This window comes from Leptosomus discolor, chromosome Z, assembly GCF_034619465.1.
Source record: "Leptosomus discolor isolate bLepDis1 chromosome Z, bLepDis1.hap2, whole genome shotgun sequence".
Lineage (NCBI taxonomy): Eukaryota > Metazoa > Chordata > Aves > Leptosomiformes > Leptosomidae > Leptosomus > Leptosomus discolor.
The window spans coordinates 66,017,404-66,037,512 of record NC_141419.1 but is presented as its reverse complement, the minus strand read 5'-3'; the positions used below and the strand labels follow the sequence as shown (position 1 = coordinate 66,037,512).

General features: G+C 37.5%; 1 protein-coding gene across 1 annotated transcript in view; it reads left to right on the top strand.

The window, feature by feature from the left end:
* ANKRD31 (ankyrin repeat domain 31) overlaps positions 1-18,359 on the top strand; it is a 71,338-nt gene extending 52,979 nt beyond the window's left edge. The window contains exons 22-25 of the mRNA XM_086480116.1: positions 334-1,369; positions 3,584-3,724; positions 4,286-4,382; positions 18,208-18,359. Of these exons, the coding sequence (XP_086336242.1) occupies positions 334-1,369; positions 3,584-3,724; positions 4,286-4,382; positions 18,208-18,359 (1,426 nt within the window). The remainder of the gene's footprint in view (positions 1-333; positions 1,370-3,583; positions 3,725-4,285; positions 4,383-18,207) is intronic.
* The last annotated feature ends 1,750 nt before the right edge of the window (positions 18,360-20,109 follow it).

Sequence of the window (20,109 nt, the reverse complement as noted above, 5' to 3'; positions counted from 1 at the left end):
GAACTATTGTGATTTGTGGTGATAAAAGAGCAGCCATTGACAATACAGACCCAGTTTCAATTCTATGGATTAAGGGTAGTATAGGAGGACAAGGCTATCACTGAAGTTTTGATGCTTTGCATCCTACTTCTAGACAGGATTCTACAGTTTGTTGTACATAAGCCTGGGATTTGAACTATAAACTTTATACGTGATAAAAAGATTGTTCAAATTTTAGGTGTTGGCAGTGCTTTGAAACATGTTCCTGTTCTTAGTGGGTTATGGCTATTAAACTGCTCTTATTTTGTGATTACAGTAGCTCTGGTGTCATTTTTTTTTTTTTTTTTTCTATAGGGCTTCAGTGGAATCTTTTAAAAAAGGAGCACTGAGGAAACAATTAGTTAACCTTGCTTCTAGGCAAAAAAGTCTGTTGACTGTTGCCCAAAACCAGGAAGAATTAGTCCGGAAAATACAAAATTACAGAAAAACAAAGCAAGTGTGCAGTGCATCGTATTCAGAGAAGCATATCTCAAACTTACTTATTTCCTGTGAAAATGATAAAAGACAAAGTTTAACTGATGATGAAATCACGTGTCCTGAGGTAGTTACATTTAGTATGGGGCTTGGTGCCAGCATGCCTAATGGAAACAGAGTAGAAGCACATCTCTCTTTAGAAAACAGATTTTCAGCTCGGGAATGCAGCCAACATCCACACATCTGCTTGGATGACGCAGGAGTGAATAAAGAAGCAATTAGAAGCAAAGAGGCTTCTGGTCATGCTTTGGCATCTGAAAACAGAGTAAGAGGCTATCCCTTTGACAGCAGGTCAAAGCTGACAAACGCTGTAGAACTGCCTTCAGAACCTGCTGTTTCCACTGCTAAAACGAAGTGCTCACAGCAAAAAGGCGTTGATTGTGTAGCAATTGTGGAACAAGGAAACAAGTGTTTAAATCCCACTTCAGTGACCAACGTATTAAATATTGTAGAACTCCGAAGCACTGCTGTCAATAACAATGTTCATCAGCCAGGCAGTGACTGCCAGCAGGTTATTACAGATGAAGATCTACACAGATATGTAAATAAGAAAGAAGCTTTCCAGCAGCAGCAGCAGCAAGTAGTTTTGTCAACATCTACAAAGAACTTCCCTCTGCAGCAAATGATCTTTCAAAATAGCGAGAACTCATTTAGCGCCAATTCGGTGCTTACAAATCTTACCTCAAATGCAGATTATCCAGTAAACCTCAGTGAGAAGTCTTCCCAGAGCTATGAGGAATGTGAACAAAACCAAAGAAGGTATGGAAGAAGAAATAGGAAAAAGCGTCAATTGATAGATCTACTTGAATTGGGAAGGATTAAGCCAGGAGAAAACGTTTTAGAATTCAAACTGCAGGTAATTGTTAGAGATATAATAATGTTAGTATTAGCATATAATGAAAAAAAAAACAACTAAAATGGGGAAACAGCGGTTCTCATGGTTTAGTCTGCGTTTTCTGCGCTTGGTGTTGAAAATTTTTACTCATTGGTTACAAATAGACTTTTATGAGTTTTAAAGGAAAATGCTATGGGTGATGTCTACTGTCAGCCCATTATTTTAACACCCAGAATGTTGCATATGTAAAATTTGTGCTTCACATTGCATTATCAGTTTGTTAACGTTTCCTATTGGTAGAACCAGAGTGGAATTGTCGGTTGGCCTACGTTGTGTAGTACCTGATTTTCATATTGGAAGAAGAGGGAACGTTAAGGATTCTGTGAGTTAGTGTGATCCTTGGAAGCAACTATCAAGTCCCTCAAGTAAAGAAATGTGATAGCAAATATTTCATAGTGCTGTGATAGACATGGATATATGCAAAATTAGTTGCTTACATGCCAGCTGGTTCTATAGTTGACATCCTAGTGTAAACCGTATTTGGGAAAAAAAAAAAAAAGAAAAGAAGAAAAATAAACCTTTTAATACAAAAGCATGTCCTGGTGCCTCCAAATACAGAGCAGATTTGCAAGGCAGCTGCCAGGGGACTGGTATTGAGCAAATGATGGAATTATTGACTGAGTTCCCAGCTGCGATCTGGTTAATTCCAGGGCAACATATTGATTAAAACATGAAAGGTTCTTTTCAGCCAACTCACCAGGTGTAGTTAATGTAGAAAAGATTCTTTTTTCCGTATCTATAATCTGCTAAGGAAGGCCTTTCTGCTGAGAGCGGCCATTTCATGGCGTCTTGTGTTTTATAACATAAGGCAGTGTGAGTAAGTCACAAGGCTCTATGTTGGGCCATGTCATAGATATGTACACATGCTTCTGTTCTTTAAAGGATGTGTAATATTCCTCTGAACCTCAAGATGACTAAATGGAAGGATGAAGAATTCAGTATGCTTACTGTCATTTCTCAAGACTGTTACCTGTGATACCAGTTTGATGCATGTGGACCTTAAGGAATTACAACCCTGTATTGAAATGTTGATGTAGAGAAGTCCGTGATTTTTACTAGAATGAAAGTGACACTCATTTATGTCTTGGAAGATAGTGCTATAGAGACTGAAGTTTAGAAGCCAGTGTCCCTTGTGTTGCAAAGAGGAGATGATAATAAAGTCTCTTTCCTTTTCATTATAGAGATGTACTTAATAACAACATACAGCTTGTACATAGTCCTTACTTAAGGTTAGCTTTGGGCAGGCAGAATGCAGTTTTTGAATGCTGTAGACCTAAGGTATGAAACCATGAACTGGATTGAGTGTTCATCAAAATATTTGGGTTAAACATCTTAATTTAGATTCTTATAGACACCCCAAGCCAGTGGGTGTGGTAGGAGATGGTTTAATATTTGCTGGTGGATCAACTTTGCTGTAGTTTTTTTTAACCTTATGTGTCCTAAGCAACTTTACTGAGTTCTAACATAGTTTATCAACTAATTTTTGCATTGTTTAGCTGTGTTAGCCTGAGACCCATATAACAAAATCATAATGTACTGAACTATAAACAACTAAAAGCCATGCTTCTGGAGGTGCATGTGTTTGCAGAACTGGGCCGTATTAGCATTAACAAAGAGGCAGTAAAAATATTTTTTTTTATGCTTAATTTTGCATAAAATAAGGCTGTCAGATTCCTGCTAAAACATGTAAGTGATGTCCCTTGACATAAGTGAAGTTTCTATGCAAATACGTTTCGTCTTTGAATCATTGCTGGAGTTTCACTGTGACATGCATTTGTTCCACACGTGTAAGGCAGATTGCACTTGAGTAACAGTGTCTTGTTGCACAGACTTGCCTCCTGTGACTTCCTGGATTCACTGTTGCAAATTAATTTGTTCACAGCCTTATTATTGGTCTAAGAGGAACTAAGATGCAAATACAGTTCCAATAAACACCCATAGGGAGATTTGTCCTCTGACAGTGGTGTCTGTGTGGCCAAACCAGCTTACTCTGGTGGAATAAATCCTCTTATTTTACATACCACAGCTTATGAAGGTGGCATTGAATCTGAAAGACAGAATTAGCTGCAACTTTTCAGCTGTATTGTTCTTTAGCATTTTTTAATGTTTTAAGCATGTTAATTCAGATTTGTTAATTTATGAGTTGAAAATTGTTTCTTAATTTTTCTTTTTTAGGAATTTAGTCATAAAGCCACACTCTTAAACAATGGCAAGATCAGAACTAGTAAGAGACAAATACTACAGAATCCAGTTGAGTGGGTTAAAGACCTACTAGGAAGTGATATTTCTGTGTCATGGAAGTATGTGTGGAATAAGGTAGGCCTGATTTTACTCCCCAAAATAGCAACAATAAATGGCAATAACAAATTTCACTAATCCGGATCTCCTTACTGTTCTTAAAGCAAAAGATGGTACAAGCCTAAACTGTAAAAAGTCTTCTTACTCTTAATGAAGAAGCAGCAAAGAAAGAGCTACATAGCTGTAGCTGTACAGTGATGAACTAGTCACAACTGTTGAGAGAATGTGGAATGCCTACTCTGTAAGCTAACAGTGCTTTGAAATAGTAGTTTTAAAGATGATTAAGAGACTAACAGAAAGAGCTGAAAGATAGTTACAATGGAAAGGAGCAAGCTTATTGAAGTGTCAGGGACAAATGTTGCAAAAATGCTGGCAGAGTTTAGAGGGCCTTTCAGATGGATTGTATTATGCTTTTTTTCATTTAGAATTCAAATTACCATAAATTCTGCTTGATCTTGACAGACGATTAGACTGTTAAGTGCATAAACTCAGTTTTATAAGAAAAGTGAAATTTTTACACCTATCAGAAAAAAACACTAATTAAAATGACCAGTTATCCATTTAAATTTGTTTGTACAGGTTACATACCTTGGGACACAGTTGTCAAAATTGCTTGTTGAAGAAGAGTCAGTTTCTAGTGACCTGGAATTACCATCACAAGAAAGAGAGCCTTCGGGTATGTACCACTTCAAATCTAATATTAATTATGAGTGAAAGCAGCAGAAAGAGATTTCTGAAGAGCTTAAATTAAAAAATTCCTCTATTGCTTTCTGACTTTCTTCCGGGCTACATGCTTATCACAGATCTTGGGCCTGAAAAATGATTAGTGCCAGAACTTACACGTGATCTCTAAAGAAGTGTGTTTCTTATATAAATTGATTGTGTGAAGAGAATAATTACTAATGACTTGTTTACTATGTAAAAAATACTGATGTAAGATTTTACATTAACAATATTTAATACATAGTGAAGTTTTTAATAAGCTAATTTAATACTTTTTTATTCTGTTGGAAACTCAGATACACTAGCATAACTTTAAATCTCACGTACAGCTTAAAATCACATTAAATAATTTGTGTTGTTAGAAATTCCATGCTGGGATTGTTGCCCAAGCAACAGTAATAACTAGGGGGATGTTTTATTCTCTAACGATAAACAGTCATTAGAAACAGAGTGCATTGATGTGACAAAATGCAACATAGAACAATTTTTTCAGAACTACCCAGTAGACTTAAGAAATTCAGCCTAATTTTGATAAGTAATGGGTTCCCAGGGAAACCCAAGTCCCTTTGACAGCCAGTTGCACTTGGAGTCCAAAAAGCTTTTGGGGTTTTGTGATCGGTTCTGTTAATTTGATGAGATGCTGCACCTCATGCGAACTGGGATACCAGGTTTGGCCTGTTCTTAACATACTGAAAGTAAATGAAAAGATAATAATTTAAAATAACTAATCTGATATTCAGGCTACCACGTTCTACTGGTATTTGCTTCAGGCTAAGAGCATCCAGATGATGAGTTTACATCACCCTGCTTCAGTAACTTAAGTTTATACCAGGTGTAAGTGACTTAAAAATGGATTGTCTCCTAACTTTTTAATAGGCTTTTGAATATTTCACTAGTTCTAGCGAATTATTCCTCTTATGGAAAATTTTTGATAAACATTGTTACTTCTATAATAGAGAAATCCATTTATTCAGAAAATACTCTCAACAAACAAAAATCAGCCTAAAGACAGTAAGTTGTTTTTATCCACTGTTTTTCACAAATAGCCCAGGGTAAGCTGGGAAAGAGTGTTTAAAGTTTTATTGTCATGTGTAATTTAAGATCATGGTAAAGCCTAACCATTAGCCCTGGGTGAGAAATTGAGGGTGGGAAAGCCAAAGTGTTCTCGGTTTCAGTTCCTTTTCAGATACTATATGGCCAGACATATAGCAGGAAATTAAACAGTACCTTAAATTGTTCCAGAAAAGGATTAACCTGCACTGTTGTGAGAAGAGTTGTGGGCACTGGACAGCTCCCAAATAATTTCCAGGCCCGGTTCAGGAGCTGGCTGGTTGCAAGGACTGTTCCCAGTGGGCACTTTGCCTGCAGACAGCCTGCTCGAAAGCATAGGAAAGTTTGCTTTCGGATGTGATGTGAGCTGTTCTGTGCTGCTTGCCTGGGGATGTTCCCAGGCACTCTTTTATCTTTCTAATATACTTACAGCCTGTGTGTATTTTATAGTGGAAGTTTATCCTGCTTTTGTAAAGACTCAACCTTCTTTTTTTTCTTGCTGTATTAATGAATTGAATTTTTTGCTGTGTATCCCAGAGCATCATTAAAAAAGAAGACTGAGGCCTGATAATTTAAGCATTTTTGGAGGACAATGCCATTATTTCAAATACCTCTCCTCCACACTCCTTCCAGCTTCCTATATCTTAGCTCAGTGTTCATTGAGCTACTACTGTATGAAGAGAATAGGGAAGTGGGAGGAAAAATGGTACAGGCAGTGGCTGGATCTAGCCATCTTTTAACGGAAAGGAGCAGCTACGACTGAACTTTGTGTAGAGGCCAGTTTAGGAAGCATGTCCTAAGAACCTCTACCAAATCCAGATCCCTAGGCAAGACAGGTGAAGGAGTTGCTGTTCTGTGGCTGCCAGCAGCTTTTCAGCTTTGTTGAGATTAACATGCTTCAGGGTTTGTATAGCCTCAAAGTTTTAGGTACCTGAAGAATGTTAATGCAAAAAAAATGGAAGAGCACGTGAAGTAAAGCAGTCCCAGACCAATGGAGGTATTTGACAGAAGCTTTAAAGATGGTAGTTTTGGAATTTGTCATCTAAATCCTAACTAAATTTCACTTTATGTCCTTTCTTTGAGTTTGTGCTTTAGTCTCTTATAGGGCCGTGCTAGCAGAAAGCAGGAATTACTGTATTCAAGTCTGAGTAAGAGCTAAACATTAAGAAAATAAACAGTACTTTTTGGCTATCTGTATGTAGGAAAGCAAAAGAAACAGTTGATTATATGGCTTGGAATTTATTCTTGTGAGCTTTCTGATACATGTAATGATGACATAATGTTTGCTAAAAATGACCAAGAATAACAAGGATTCAGAAGCAGATATTAGCTGAAGAGCAGATGTGAGTTGCAGAGCAGATGTTGGTGTTAGATATTTCACACTGAAATTCCAGCAAAGTGGCTTAAAATAAAAGCATATCCAGTTGTTACAGTAAGCGTGGTGTGTACATTCATTTTGCAGATTCCTGTTTCAGGAAGATGGTCTTTGGAAAATGGCATGATGAGTGCAAGTCTTGTGCTCTGGCACAGTTATTTCTGCCTTTAATAACCATTAGCTGCCTGGAAAGATTAGAACAACTTTTGTTTGCCTTTAGTTCATAAAAGACCCCAAAGTTGTGTGGAATAAAGTGTGTTTTCAAGGGAATCCAGATGAGTTCTTCATGGCTGAACCATGGGAGCTGTTTCAAAAGGTTTATGTTAGTGTTACTTTGGGTATCTAGCATGAAGTGAGCAGCTGAGCTCAATAAAGTTGCATGAAAGCAAATGAAAATGAGAGTAGTTTTGCTGTGATTATATATGATGTCATATGTTTTTGTTTTCCTTGAGACAAGCAGTGAAGCACACATACTTAATAGGCTACTTTTCAAGTTAAATTTGTGTGGCATCTAGTGTAATATTGCCAAGGAAGACATATATTTTAAAAAAAGAGAATGCCTCAGTCATTTTACAGCAGCTACAGCTGGGCTGGTAAAGGAGCAGAGGAACGTCTGCCCTTAGATGTGTTAAGTGGTGTAAGGCTAAGTGAAAATTTCAGCATTTATCTTTAAGAAAAATAAAAAGTGTAACTGCTCTGTTCATTAAACCACCAGTGTTAAATGATTCTGTTTGTCCTTAGAACAAAGTTGTCTTGATCTTTATGCTCTCAGGAAATAACTTTATCATGAGGGACCCCAGCAACCACAACAAGCACCGTCAGTGTCCTGGTACTGTCTCCGTTGCTCAGCCTCTTGGGAGCTTTGACCTGAGCAAAATGCAGCCAAACCCCCCGTCCTTGCCACAAACAGAAGCTGTGAAAACATTGCTATGTGCTGAAAGAGAAGCAACTGCTACCAGGGAATTTAAGAGTAAGATTTTTTTTACCTGCCTAAAAAACCTGATGGTGGGTGCAAGGGCTATACAAGAGATACAAAAGGAAAAAGGAAGTAGGTGGCATGGAATGGATTTGTGTGGGAGAGGGAAAGAGTGATGGGGAAAAATGATGACTCTGCTGATGGGTTGGATTGATGTAAATGACCCAATAATGAAGTTTTTCAGAGCTCAGTGTGTTCGACTATCCTGTGTCCAAATTGGAAACATTTTGATATTTTGATGTAGTTAAAAGAATAGCTTTGTATCATTTTACGTACTCAGTTAAATGTGTCCACAAAATAATAGCATAGACAAATGTCTTCTGGATTGAGGTGGAGAAATATGATACAAAAGCATTGCTGAATAATCTCATGTAATCTAATTTTAAGGGAAAAGTGGAAATGTTCCTGAAGATGCTCTGATCTTTGTGGAGTTGGCTGAGCTTGTAACTTTGTGTTTTCACTATTACGTTTTTATGTTGATTGGACATGAAACCCTATCTGTAATATTCATACAATTTGAACAGTGCTTCCTGCACTTTGGCCTAGTATTTTTGCCTCTACCACCTTTGATTACACCGCAGAGGGATGACCCTGATTGACAATAGTGCAAAGTCCAAGTGGTCAGCACAAACCCCCAGTGAGCCCAGTGTCAGGTAACGCTTTGCACTGAAGTGGGTAATAGTGCTGAGTCAGATCTGCTGTGGGAGGCAGAAGCAAATCAGAGGTGAAGTACCTAATCAGTGTTAGTCATTGTAAACTGAAAGTGTATCCACATTATAAAGCAATTCTTTATGCTTCTGCAAGTCTATATACAGGCCCTGCAGCTACAGTGCAATGGATGAAGTAAAGCCTGGAGCTGAGAATCCTGTGCAGAAAATGCTTTGTTATCCTACTTCCTCTTTTTTTTTTTTTTTTTTTTTTTTTTTAAGTAGAAGTCAAAAGACTTAATATCTTAAATGCCAGGGCAGAATATTTAGAGGGAAGTGATCTTTACAGTTACAAAAAATAGATTCCATGGTAGATTGTATTCACATTTATGTATTAAAAAACTCAGGCTGAACTGTCCTTTGGTATAAATTGGGAAGTTACACACATTATGGCTCATAAGACTTATGTTTCTCTCCTGAACACATGAACAGCCACATTCATGTTTTCTCCAATATGGTTACTGGTTATAGTTCTGCTTACCATGATAATGGTCATGTAGTGTGTATGGTCCTTGTTCACCCTGTTACCTGAGAGCTCAATCCTATGTGGAAACTGTTATAGCAAGAGCGTAGACTTGTTTTGTAGCAAAGGTAACTGCTAACAGACAGTGAGGATTATGAAAAATTAAAGATTCGTAATACAATAAAAATTAATAAGTTGAAAATTTACATAAATGTTGTTCCATATATACATTTTTGTTCAATTACCCTGTTAATTGAAGGAGGAAACTGCTTAACATGCAGTGTAACCTTTGAAAAATTTAACCAGCAGCCCAGCTTCCACATCTCTAGCTTATAGAGCCAAACGGCTTTGTATACAGTTCTGAGGAGAAGCTTTTCAGGTTTCATAGTCTGACCAAAAATGTTTTTGAAAGCAAACTATGAAAAGCAAACTGCTACTTCAGAAAGAAATTCCTTTAAAATCAAGTGTCTCAGGGTGAGTATTTCATTGAGTCTGTTCAGTGAAGCTTTGGAAGTACCATGAAAAGCCCATAAATGGATTTGCTGTATTTGTTTGCCCTCTACATTTGTTTCCAAAGAACTGGTCAGATACACAGTGCCATTGCTGCTTTACTTCATGCTAAATAAATTCTGAATGTAAAGCTCAGCTGTATAAACTAGCTTTTAACTAGTTTATTTTGTGAGCTTTGCTAGTCCTGGAAAATGATAGAAGAGTAATTAATTTCAGTTTTCTTGCTAGGCAAACTTTTCTTTTTGTCTTGTGCACCAGTACAAAGTCGTGATGCTTAAGCTGCTGACTTGGCAGGAGAATATTTAAATCCAAATTAATTGTTCCAGTAGAATGAAACCAAGCTGTTAAGTATTTCAGTGCCTCCTAGACAGATGTGAAATTGGGCAACTAGTAAACACTGCATGTGTGTATTTACAAGAATTTTCCATAAGACTTTAAATTGTGCACTCCTCAGAAGAGGGATCTTGTATGTGTCTTTGAGTGGGTTGAAGATAGTACTTTGGTATTAGGCCAAACAAGAAGTTTACCCCATTGTAGTGCATTGTTCCTGCAATATGTTTAAAGCTCCATGTAACTATAATGCAAAGAAATGTTACCCATTCTTGAAAGCTTACAATGTATTTTGTGCTGTGTAGTACTTCAGTTCAGAGCCTCAGATTCTGCTTAGACTCAAACAATGATGTCAGAAACTACTTTCGCTGGGAAACTCTACTGTTCTTACCTTCATGTTTTTAGAGGAAAGCTGAAAAAGATGATGAATGTCATTTAGTGATTGAAAAGTCAAGATGTAAACTGAAAACCCCAAGTTTAATTTTATTTATTTTTTTAACAAAATGGCATGACTTAAAGGACCTTAGTTCAGTATATCTGAATTTTTTGGACTGGGTGTTACTGAAGTAGTGGCTTATCATCACCATCAGTAATGGTGATAATAGTATGGAAGAGAAGCACTTGGAAGTGTTTAAAAAAACCCAAAACAAACACAAACAAACCACAAAAAAAAACCCAACCAAAACCAAAAACCCCGCAAAAACAAATCCCTAGCATCTAATATGTGTGTTTTCCTTGTTATCTATGGAAGAATGTTCATCAAACACACAATGTCCCCATTTATGTGGCATTAAGACAGGGAGATGAACTATATATTCTTTGTATTTTGTACTTTGGGAGCAAATTGAGATTGTAGACAAATGCTTCCATCTGTAATCTTTTTCCATCTCAGAGGTACCTCAAGGTGCAGCTATTACACTGTTTTCTCTTCTTTATGGCTTGCAGACAAAATATTTAGAAGTATTTTCCAGTACTTTTCCAGTAATTTTCCATTTGCTTTAGGTACTTATGTCACAAAGAAGTGCAACATAGTTCTGTCAGCAGAATTTACAAAGCTGTATTTTCCAGTAACTTTGCATATCATGACTGAAGTGTAGGCTTCCTTCATCTGCATGCTCTTCCTTTCCAAAATCGTCTGCCTGCTCTTACTTGACTATCAACAAGGTAGAAAGTAGAATGTCGCATGACTGAGTCAGAGCTGAGCTATGTGCCCAGCAAGAACCAAACAAAATTCACTTTTTAGGAGGTCAAAAAGGAAAAAAAAAAAGGAGCAGCTCTTAAAGACTGTGTGCCATGGAAGCCAATTCTAAGAATTTAATGTCTGTATTTCTTATCTGTCAGTCAGGTTTTTCTGAAACTGGCAAATGACTTCAAAAGTAACTTGGTGACAGTGTAATTGCACAGAACCATAGAGTAATGTAGGTTAGGTGAGGCCTCTGGTCTTTAATCCAACCTCCTGTTCAAGGTAGGACTAGCTTCCAAGTTAGCTAAGGTTGCTCAGTGCCTTGTCCAGTCAAATTCTGAGTATGTTCAAGGATGGACATTCCACAATGAGTCTATACAACATATTCATGTGCTTAACCATGCTCATGGTGAGTTTTTTTCCCCATATATCTAGTTGGAATCTGGCTTGTTAAAACTTGTAACCCATTGCCTCTTTTTGTTGTGTACAGAGACCTTGTTTCCTTAAGAATGCTGGCTAAAAAGAAAGTAAACTGACTCCTAGTCAAGAGCTTTAAACACTGGCTTTCTCGCCTTTTTACTTGGTGAAACAAGTTGTAAAAGAAATCCTTTTATAACTGGCCCATCTTCTTAATTCATCAGCTGCACTATAACATTGTCATCTGCTTTGGTGGTCCCATGGAAACTGAGAGAAAGACTAAGACAAGCAGAACCATTGTAGATAATCTTCCTAGAACACATCTATCTTTTCTTACCTTATTTATGAAAGTAATAAATGAAAGGCAGTGTGACAAACAGCAGGCTTCAAGAGGCAGTGACTTCAGCTACTGCTTTGCTTGAAACAGAGAAGACAGACTTTTTTGACGCTGCACTCTGGTAATGTCAAATGAAAGCCTTTAGGAGACTACCTGATGATCTTACCTTGGTGGGCATTCAGATTGTATCACACTTCTATCTTACTTCTTTTAAGGAGTGACTTTTAAGAAAGTTGGTACAAAGCTTCTAAACAAAAGAATTCAGTCTTTAAGTCACCACATGACAATGGTGAGCAGGCTCTAGGAGTTGTTTTGAGACTGTACCTAAAACCCACCAAGTGACTCACAGCTCCTGTAGATTTTGCCAGTGCGTGAAAAACATGAGCTATTGGTTTTTCTATCACATAGATTTTTTGACCTGAGCTGAAAATTGATTTATACTTTGTCTTCTGTTCCTTCCAGTCTGCATCTCGCTGTGCTATAGACTGCAAGAATTTTAAAGTGTTCTGTTTTTAATTATCCAAGGTTGGCCCTGGAACTGCTTCTTGTCCACTGTCCTGGCACATTAAATTCAGGTTTTCTAAAATGGTTAGAAATAATTTTACAGAACCATCTATTTTCCTTCCAAATATGTGTACAACTGAATCATTATATAATCAAGTATAGAATAATAACCCAGAATAATAAGTTTAAAAATAAAGAAGTATATGGTGGGAGCCTGCACCCTGCTAGTCATACCAGGAAATAGTCTTCTATGAACCACTTTAAAGCAATCTTAGTGCTTTTTAATAAAGAATAAACTCCAGCTCGGTAATTTGATATTTAAATAGAGTGATTGACTTTATTGAGAAATTGAAAGGCCATGTGGACAGCTGTATAAAAATATTTGTGGGAGAAAAATGGAATCAGCCTTTATGTTTTATTTTAGAAGTACTTATTTTATTATATTTCATTTCTTTGTACATTCAATCTTGAATGTAGATTCTTTTATGGGAGGCTGTATACATTTCCAAATTGGTATTTGTGTGTATGTCAATCTTATCTCTCTCAACTTTTGAAGAAAAAATCGTGTTACAGCTATACTAAAGAAGGTAAGAGCCACTGAGATGTAAATTGTTCTCGTTTCCCTGTTTATTGTAACATTGACAGATTTCTGCAATAGATTGGAGGTTTTTAGTTCCCCACATTGCTAAATAAAAACCTTACAATATCTTAATATGCCAGTCTAAGGACCCTGAAGAATAATAATTCAGAATGTTTAATATTATATAAAGTATTTGTTACTGGCTAACACGCATATATCCACACATATCTAGGAGAAGTGAAAAAATAGTTACTGTATAAGATTATGATGTAGGCAAAAGTTTTAATGAGGAATAATATATTGTATTTGTATCACTTATCTAGGCAGTGCTTGCAAGAAAGCTATAAAGTATTATTAATAATGTACATTTTTCAGACATGTAGAAACAGAAAGATTTACTATTAACTCTCTCTCTTGAAAAAGTATAACATCTCAGGTCTGTGTTGTGGGAACAATACTTTTTGCCACATGAAACATAAAATAATTAATGAGATATCAGCATAAACCTTGAAGCTGATGCTTTAGAATAAAAGGCATGAATTCTTGATGTTTAATCATACCTGCAAGTCCTTTTTCCATGCAGATACAGAGTGTAAGAAGAAAGGCCACTGTTATGAAATACTTTCAAAGAAGAATAATTCTAGATACCTAGTCATTTTTTCTGCTTTATGATATTGCTTTTGCCAATCTCACTGGAGGACAAAAAGAAGGAATGAACTTCTGAGGAGTACTATTCTTTATTGAGTGCAGGAAGAAATGTTACTTTCTCAAATCTAGTGTTTTGTCTAGAAGCAACAGAATAATGAATTGTGAAAGTATGAATTAAGTTCCACATTGTTGCTATACAAATTCTAGTTACAGGCAAATGATGAACTGAACCTACAGATCATCCATGGTGAGTCATGTCTGATATGTGAAGGGAAGAACTGTAGGCTAAGGGACTATCAGAAGGTGCTCTAAGTCCTTCTGGCACTGTTACAGCTGTGCTATGAAGTATGTGGTCATTATTGTCCATTAGGTAGCTTCCAAACTGAAATGATTTATTTATTTCATAAGAGGTTATAAATAACCTTTGATTTTTTTTTTTCACTACCAATGCAAAAAAGGCAGCATGCATAATTTAGGATTACTCGATAAATTAATTCTTGGGGAAAACTACTTTCACAGTTGGGATGGGGTAGACACAGAGGATCACAAAGCAATTAGCAAAAATCCCTGTTGTCCTATATCTGTTAGGAGATGGACACCTTAAATTCAGGTGTCTGACTGGCATGGTATGTCTGTTTGAAAAAGATCACTCCTTACTGACTGGTTTGTCAAGGCAGAGACATTGGACTCCAGCATTCACAGAAGGAAAAAAGAATTAAGATCTCTATCACGTGAAGTGAATCAAGAGCTGTGGAGAGACCTGGAGAAAAGCAAAGGCATTTTGAGGTGAAAAAAAATTAAAATAAATCACCAGGAAAGCCTTACATTTCATCAGAGTAAGATCTAGTCTTACAATGCCGATCTGTCTGCAGACATCTCTTTTTCTAAGATACCAGGTCTTGATCAGCTGAAAGAAAAGTTATTTTCAAAATTACCACTAGCATGGGCAGAATTCATGTGTCTCAATTCAATAGCAGCCTTTTAAAGAGTCAGAGGATGCAAGAATGCTGTCATTTCCAAGGCCTTACTCGAGCTGAACAGAAAATGCCTATTGGGACTCCTGGATTGTGACTGGTCTTCTCTTAATTTCTTGAGAGGAGTGTGGATAAGGCCCAAGAAACTTGAAAGCTCTTAACACAGATTTTTGTTCTAAATAGTCCCTTGTGGCACTCTAGATCAAATGCTCTCACCTTGAAGTGTGTTGTTCTTAGATCTTCTCTGTGCTTACACATCTGTAGCCCACGTCTAGACTAGCTGCAGTGAAACAAATCCATTCGAGTCAGAAGAATAACATCTCCTTTGACGTTGCCACAGATACTGCAGATCGGTTTGTCTTTCCCAGATGTATCAGTAATCTTTACTTGTTTTACAGAAGTGTTGAAACTGGGTTTACTGATACCTGTAAATTGACTCAAATATGTTGCTTAAACTGCAAGAGCATTTCAATTCCCTGTACAAATAATTTACACAAGTAAAATAGTTATAAAATTCTTAACTGAATCTCTGGATAGTTACTGCACTTCCTTGCTTGGTAAAAACGAGGAGGATACTGGTGGGATAGACATTTTTTAAAACTGATCTTTCAGGGGCTATTTAATGATCACAGAATGGTGACTGTGCACAGAAGTAGCAATCCTTGGTAACTAACCTTTATGCAACTGGACATTCTGGTCTGACCAGAACTATAGTTGCACCACTAATGGGAATTCTCCTTAAACAGAATTTTCAGGTTCTTAGCAGCCACAAAGACAAAGTCTTGTAAAGCTGTAACAAAACGGAAACATGAGTTGAAACACATTTAGAATGGTTTCAAAACTATAAGGCTAAAATAGATGCCAACAGAGACAGAAAAGCAAGCAGGATGGAAAAAGTACCAAGAGATGAAGTGTGTTTTCCCCAGATTTATGGAAAGAAAACTCATTCTGATATTGATACTGAATGGTGCTTTATCTTGTAGTTCATGAAGATGACAGAAAACTGAGAGCACCTAAGAGAACAGCAGGGTAGGAAAGCAGAGAAAGAGTCTGCCTGTGTGCGTCTTACCTGAATAAGCTTTCTTCTGCAGCCAAGGCACTAAGATGAGTTTTGGATAGCAGTGTGGTAGCCTTTCTCCACTGCTTACCGCCTGTAAGCTGCTGGTCTTTTGTAAGGGGATGACAGTTAACAGACAGAAAAAGGGAGAAAGGAAACATCAAAATGGGTATTAAAAGATTAAAAATAATAATAAGCAAAGGAAGAGAGAAAAGGGAAAAATATTTGAGAAAGAAAAATTGAAACGGGAAGGACAGAATATGGAGGAAGAAACACAGGGACTAATTAATCAAATACTGATCCATCCCTACTGGGGAAAAAAATCGTTGTCTATGGATATGGGAACTTTAGTATCAAACACTGATGTCAGAACTGAGGAGGACAGCTTTGGGATGTATAAATCACTGTGCTTTTGCTAACTGTTGGCTGTTATCTAAATTACTGAATGCTGATATTTAATCTGAAAAATCTTAATCCAATACATAAAACATTAATTTGACCCAAAGGAATCAACAAAGAAAGCTGTCAACTGCTGGAAAAAAAGTTATTTCAATAGATTTATTTATTCCTATCTTTATTACACTTTCAAATTTGAGTTGAGAATTGTTTTAAAATAAGGTAGAATATTGCAGTGAGAGTGCTGAGAGGAGCATTTCCAAAGTAAGAAAGGAATGTTTTTTCTCCAACTATGATCTCTTAAAATGGGATGTTAAATGAACTTCAGACTTTGCCAAGAAATTTTCCTGTACTTACATAGGAAATGTGGACATTTCAGTACAAAAAGCTTATTTCAACAAATCAAACCAGGTTGAAGTCATGCCTGCCATGTCAGTGCAGACCCAGTATTAATGTTTCAGCTCAGTTTCTGCAAGTTTATTTTATAAAAAAGTTCCCAGACTTACTTTTAAAATTATTTTTACCTGAAGGTGTCCTTAAAACTCTTTTGTGACTTCCCATCCAAGCATTCCTGTTTATGTCTTTCGAAACATCACTTCTAGGTGAGTGTGTAAGTTGAATTCTGGTGTGACTGACCAGCGCTTCATAAGCGATAAAAGACTGCGTGAGGAGCATTGTGTGGAACTTCTCGGTGGGACTTAGGTTCAGCTTGCCCACCTTTGTCGTGGCCCAAGATACTTAAATATACCCTAGACATCAGACCGTGCTTTTTGTTCCATTACGCACTGTGCTGTGGTATTCTGAAGATGCACTGAGGGTGTAAGACACCGAATGCAATCCTGTTCTCGCTGGAGTCGGAAGTTTTGCTGTGGATGTCGTGGCTGTAGAACAACATACATCCGCACACACAAGACTCTGTATTTGTGTTTCTGAACATGGACCTCTTGTTTCTAATAGCAATTTGCCACTTCAGTACTTTGGGTGGTGAGCTCCTGGAAATCAGGAAATGACAGGGAAATCCTCACCAAGACACAGAATTAAAAGGTCTAATATCTACAAGATACACCAATTGTTTTAGCATTGGGAGTTATCGATGTTGTCGGTTCCGTGAATATATTCTGCATGTTGGAATCAGTGTAGGTGACACAACTGGAGAACTGTGGTAACACAAACTCTTGGGATGGCACTTGGCAGCCCAGAAATCAATACAAGCTAAATGACCAACTGGTGTCACTTCAAGCATTTTTTCTCTGCATTTTGACAAAGATTTATCTTGACTGATCTAATCATCCTGAAATGCCTATCCTATTTTGCTTCTCGAGACACTTGAATGATGTCCAAACACTGGTTTTTGTTGTTGTTTTGTTTTGTTTTTTTTTTTGTAAAAAAAAAAAACAGAGTCCATCCCTACTTTTATGATAGCCCTCCCTCTCTCGATAACATCTGCTATATATGGCAGTTCTGCCCTCACTGGCAGTTTCTCACTGTGTTGGGCTGGTTGTGGCAGCTCAGCAGCTGTGGTATTTTGTGTAAGGGTACTGAAGGTACAAAGTGTGGATGAAAGATGAACGAAAGCAAATGGCTCTGAAAACTACAGTTCCAAGTGCCTTTTGGAGTCTGTGCTGTTATGGAGAAAATGTCTTGTAACATTTCTTACTTCTGGATCTTTACTGGTGATACTTTGTTGCTGATTTTAACAGTGCGTATTCTAAGTTCTCTTGCGCTGATTCAAGTGCCTTAAGTTTATGCATTGCAATAGTTGCTTCGGTACAGCAGATATTTTAATACTGTGAATACCTGTTGTCAGTCCTGCGATTTCTTGTATACAGGTGGACACCTTTCTTTTTATGTAGTCCTTTCAGGACTGTAGGAGGGGCATTCCCTGTGAGAAGGATTCCTTAATTTGGGGGAAATACACTGAACTTAACCCTTTGTGGATATAATATGTGAAATTCAAGCAATGCTGAAGGACAACTGCATGTTCATGTTACCTAACTGGAAAGGGCCAGCAGGGTTGACTTCTCACCCTAAGCACCACAGAGTGTAGTACGGCCCTTGTCTTACTGAAGTCTGTGTGCAAGTGAAAGATAATGGTAGGATGGACGGGGTCTTACACTACAGGATTCCTAGGACATATTACAGAGTCCTAGGGATCAGACAGCCTTACGTGGTTGTTACAAACTGTTAACACCTCTTTAGATGTTAGTGCCAGCATTTGCTTTCCATTGCTGTAATGTGCACTCTGTGATCATTCGCATTCATTTTCAACAGGCTCTTCTGTCCAGTTCAACTCAGTGGAAAGTCTGACACAGTTTCTTCAGTTCCGTGAGATAGTAATGGTATGTAAAGAGGAGTTTCTACCATGCCCTGTAATGGAAAAGCACTGGAGTTTCTACAAAGGATGTAAAGATTTTGGATTCTGAAGACCTCTTGAGTGCTAACATTTTTTTCTTCATCATCACTTAAAAGTAAACATTTGAGCTTTTAGAACTAGGTGCTTTGTTACTGTCATTTTGATAAATGATTTGCCCAGCACTTGGAATGGACTGAAAGTTTGTTTGGGTGAACAAGGAGCAGGGGTGTACTTCGTAGCAGGTAAGGATAACTGTCAATACTGAATTTTGCACTGTAAGATTAAGAAGTGGCAAAGTAGACGAGGACTGTTACACACTGGTACTCATTGTGAATTATATTCCAGGTTGATAACTTTGTACGAAATTCCACTGATTTCAGTGGCTGCCCACGCTTGATGGTGCTGGACAGAACCAGATAGGTGTCAGCACCAATAGTCACTTCCTACATCTAAACCTGGAACTGCTCTGCCTGAGCATGTGCTATCAGAAATGGCTGCCCACGTTTGTGTAATAACACAAGCTGTTGGGTGAGGTGAGAAATCAAGATGAGCGGCTTTGAAAATCACCAGCAGCTTTGCTTAACGTGGCATGGGTATATACAGTCATTGGAGAAGGGGGTGGTTGCTGGGAGAGGTTAAAAGAGGAATCTTGGCTGTTGGAAGTGCTCAGGGAAATTCCATTCATGTTCCAGCCAAGTCTTTCTGATAAGCAGAAAATGTGGTGGCATATGGCAGGAAATGCAGTTAGCCTGTTTGTGGAACGCAGTTTTACCCACCTAACAGCATCTTAGATATTCACTCCGATCTCTGGAGGATTTCTGTTTGTTTTAAGTTTACAATGTGTGAATCTGCCTCGGTAGCATATTTATAGCACATTGGACTGTCATGAGAGTTATCTGCATTCAAATGGCATTCTTGCTCTTTCGTTCTCTGGATTATAAGAAGAGATGAAATAATAGCACCTGCTACTCCTAACTCCAGTGAATGGGATGAGAAATATCTCCTGTCAATACATAACAACCTCAGCTAGCTATTTGGAGTGCGAAGAGCCGTTCTGCAGAGATTTGATTAAACAGAAGGTGGTTTAGGGAAGAGAGAGTGGGTCTGATGTGCAGAGAGCTAATACTGTGCCCTAGGATGCATGAGCAATTATAGCCCGATTGGCTGTAAGGATAAGGAAATGCAGACTGCCTGGAAGCCAAAAAAAGTTACAAGGCTACTGAGTGACAGGTATTTCATAAAGGTCACTTTCCACACAGAAAGAACATGGAGTGGTCTCACAGCTGCAGCAGCAAAACAAACCTGAAGGCATATCGGTTTAAAGGAAATGTTCATTCAGATACTACAGTTCCACTGAAAAGTGAAAGACCTCTGACTGTTAAAATGACTACTGAATTACATGTTTATTTGACATTTTTTCTTTGTTACAAGTTGTCTAATAAAGTATAAAAACTGGGAGGATTTGACAGTAATGCTTTTAGTCCATCGTATTAACATGATTAGATGACCTAAGGCAATCGTAAGGTACAGTGACAAAAAATCTGATTGATTCAAGCTGGGCAAAGAGGTAGAAATGCAAAGTGTTACATGAAAACCAGTGCCTCTTACTGACACTATATGTAAAAATAAGCTACCAGGGTTTTTTTTCAGTATTCATACTGTATATAAGCATTGTGAGAAAGGTATTAGCTTGACAACATACATTCTAATATAACTTAACAGATACAGGATTCCACTTCCCAAATCCTCTTACAACTGTGAATTTTCCCTGTTATCCCTACTGGAATCTTTTTGGTAATATGTAGATGCATTAAGAGATG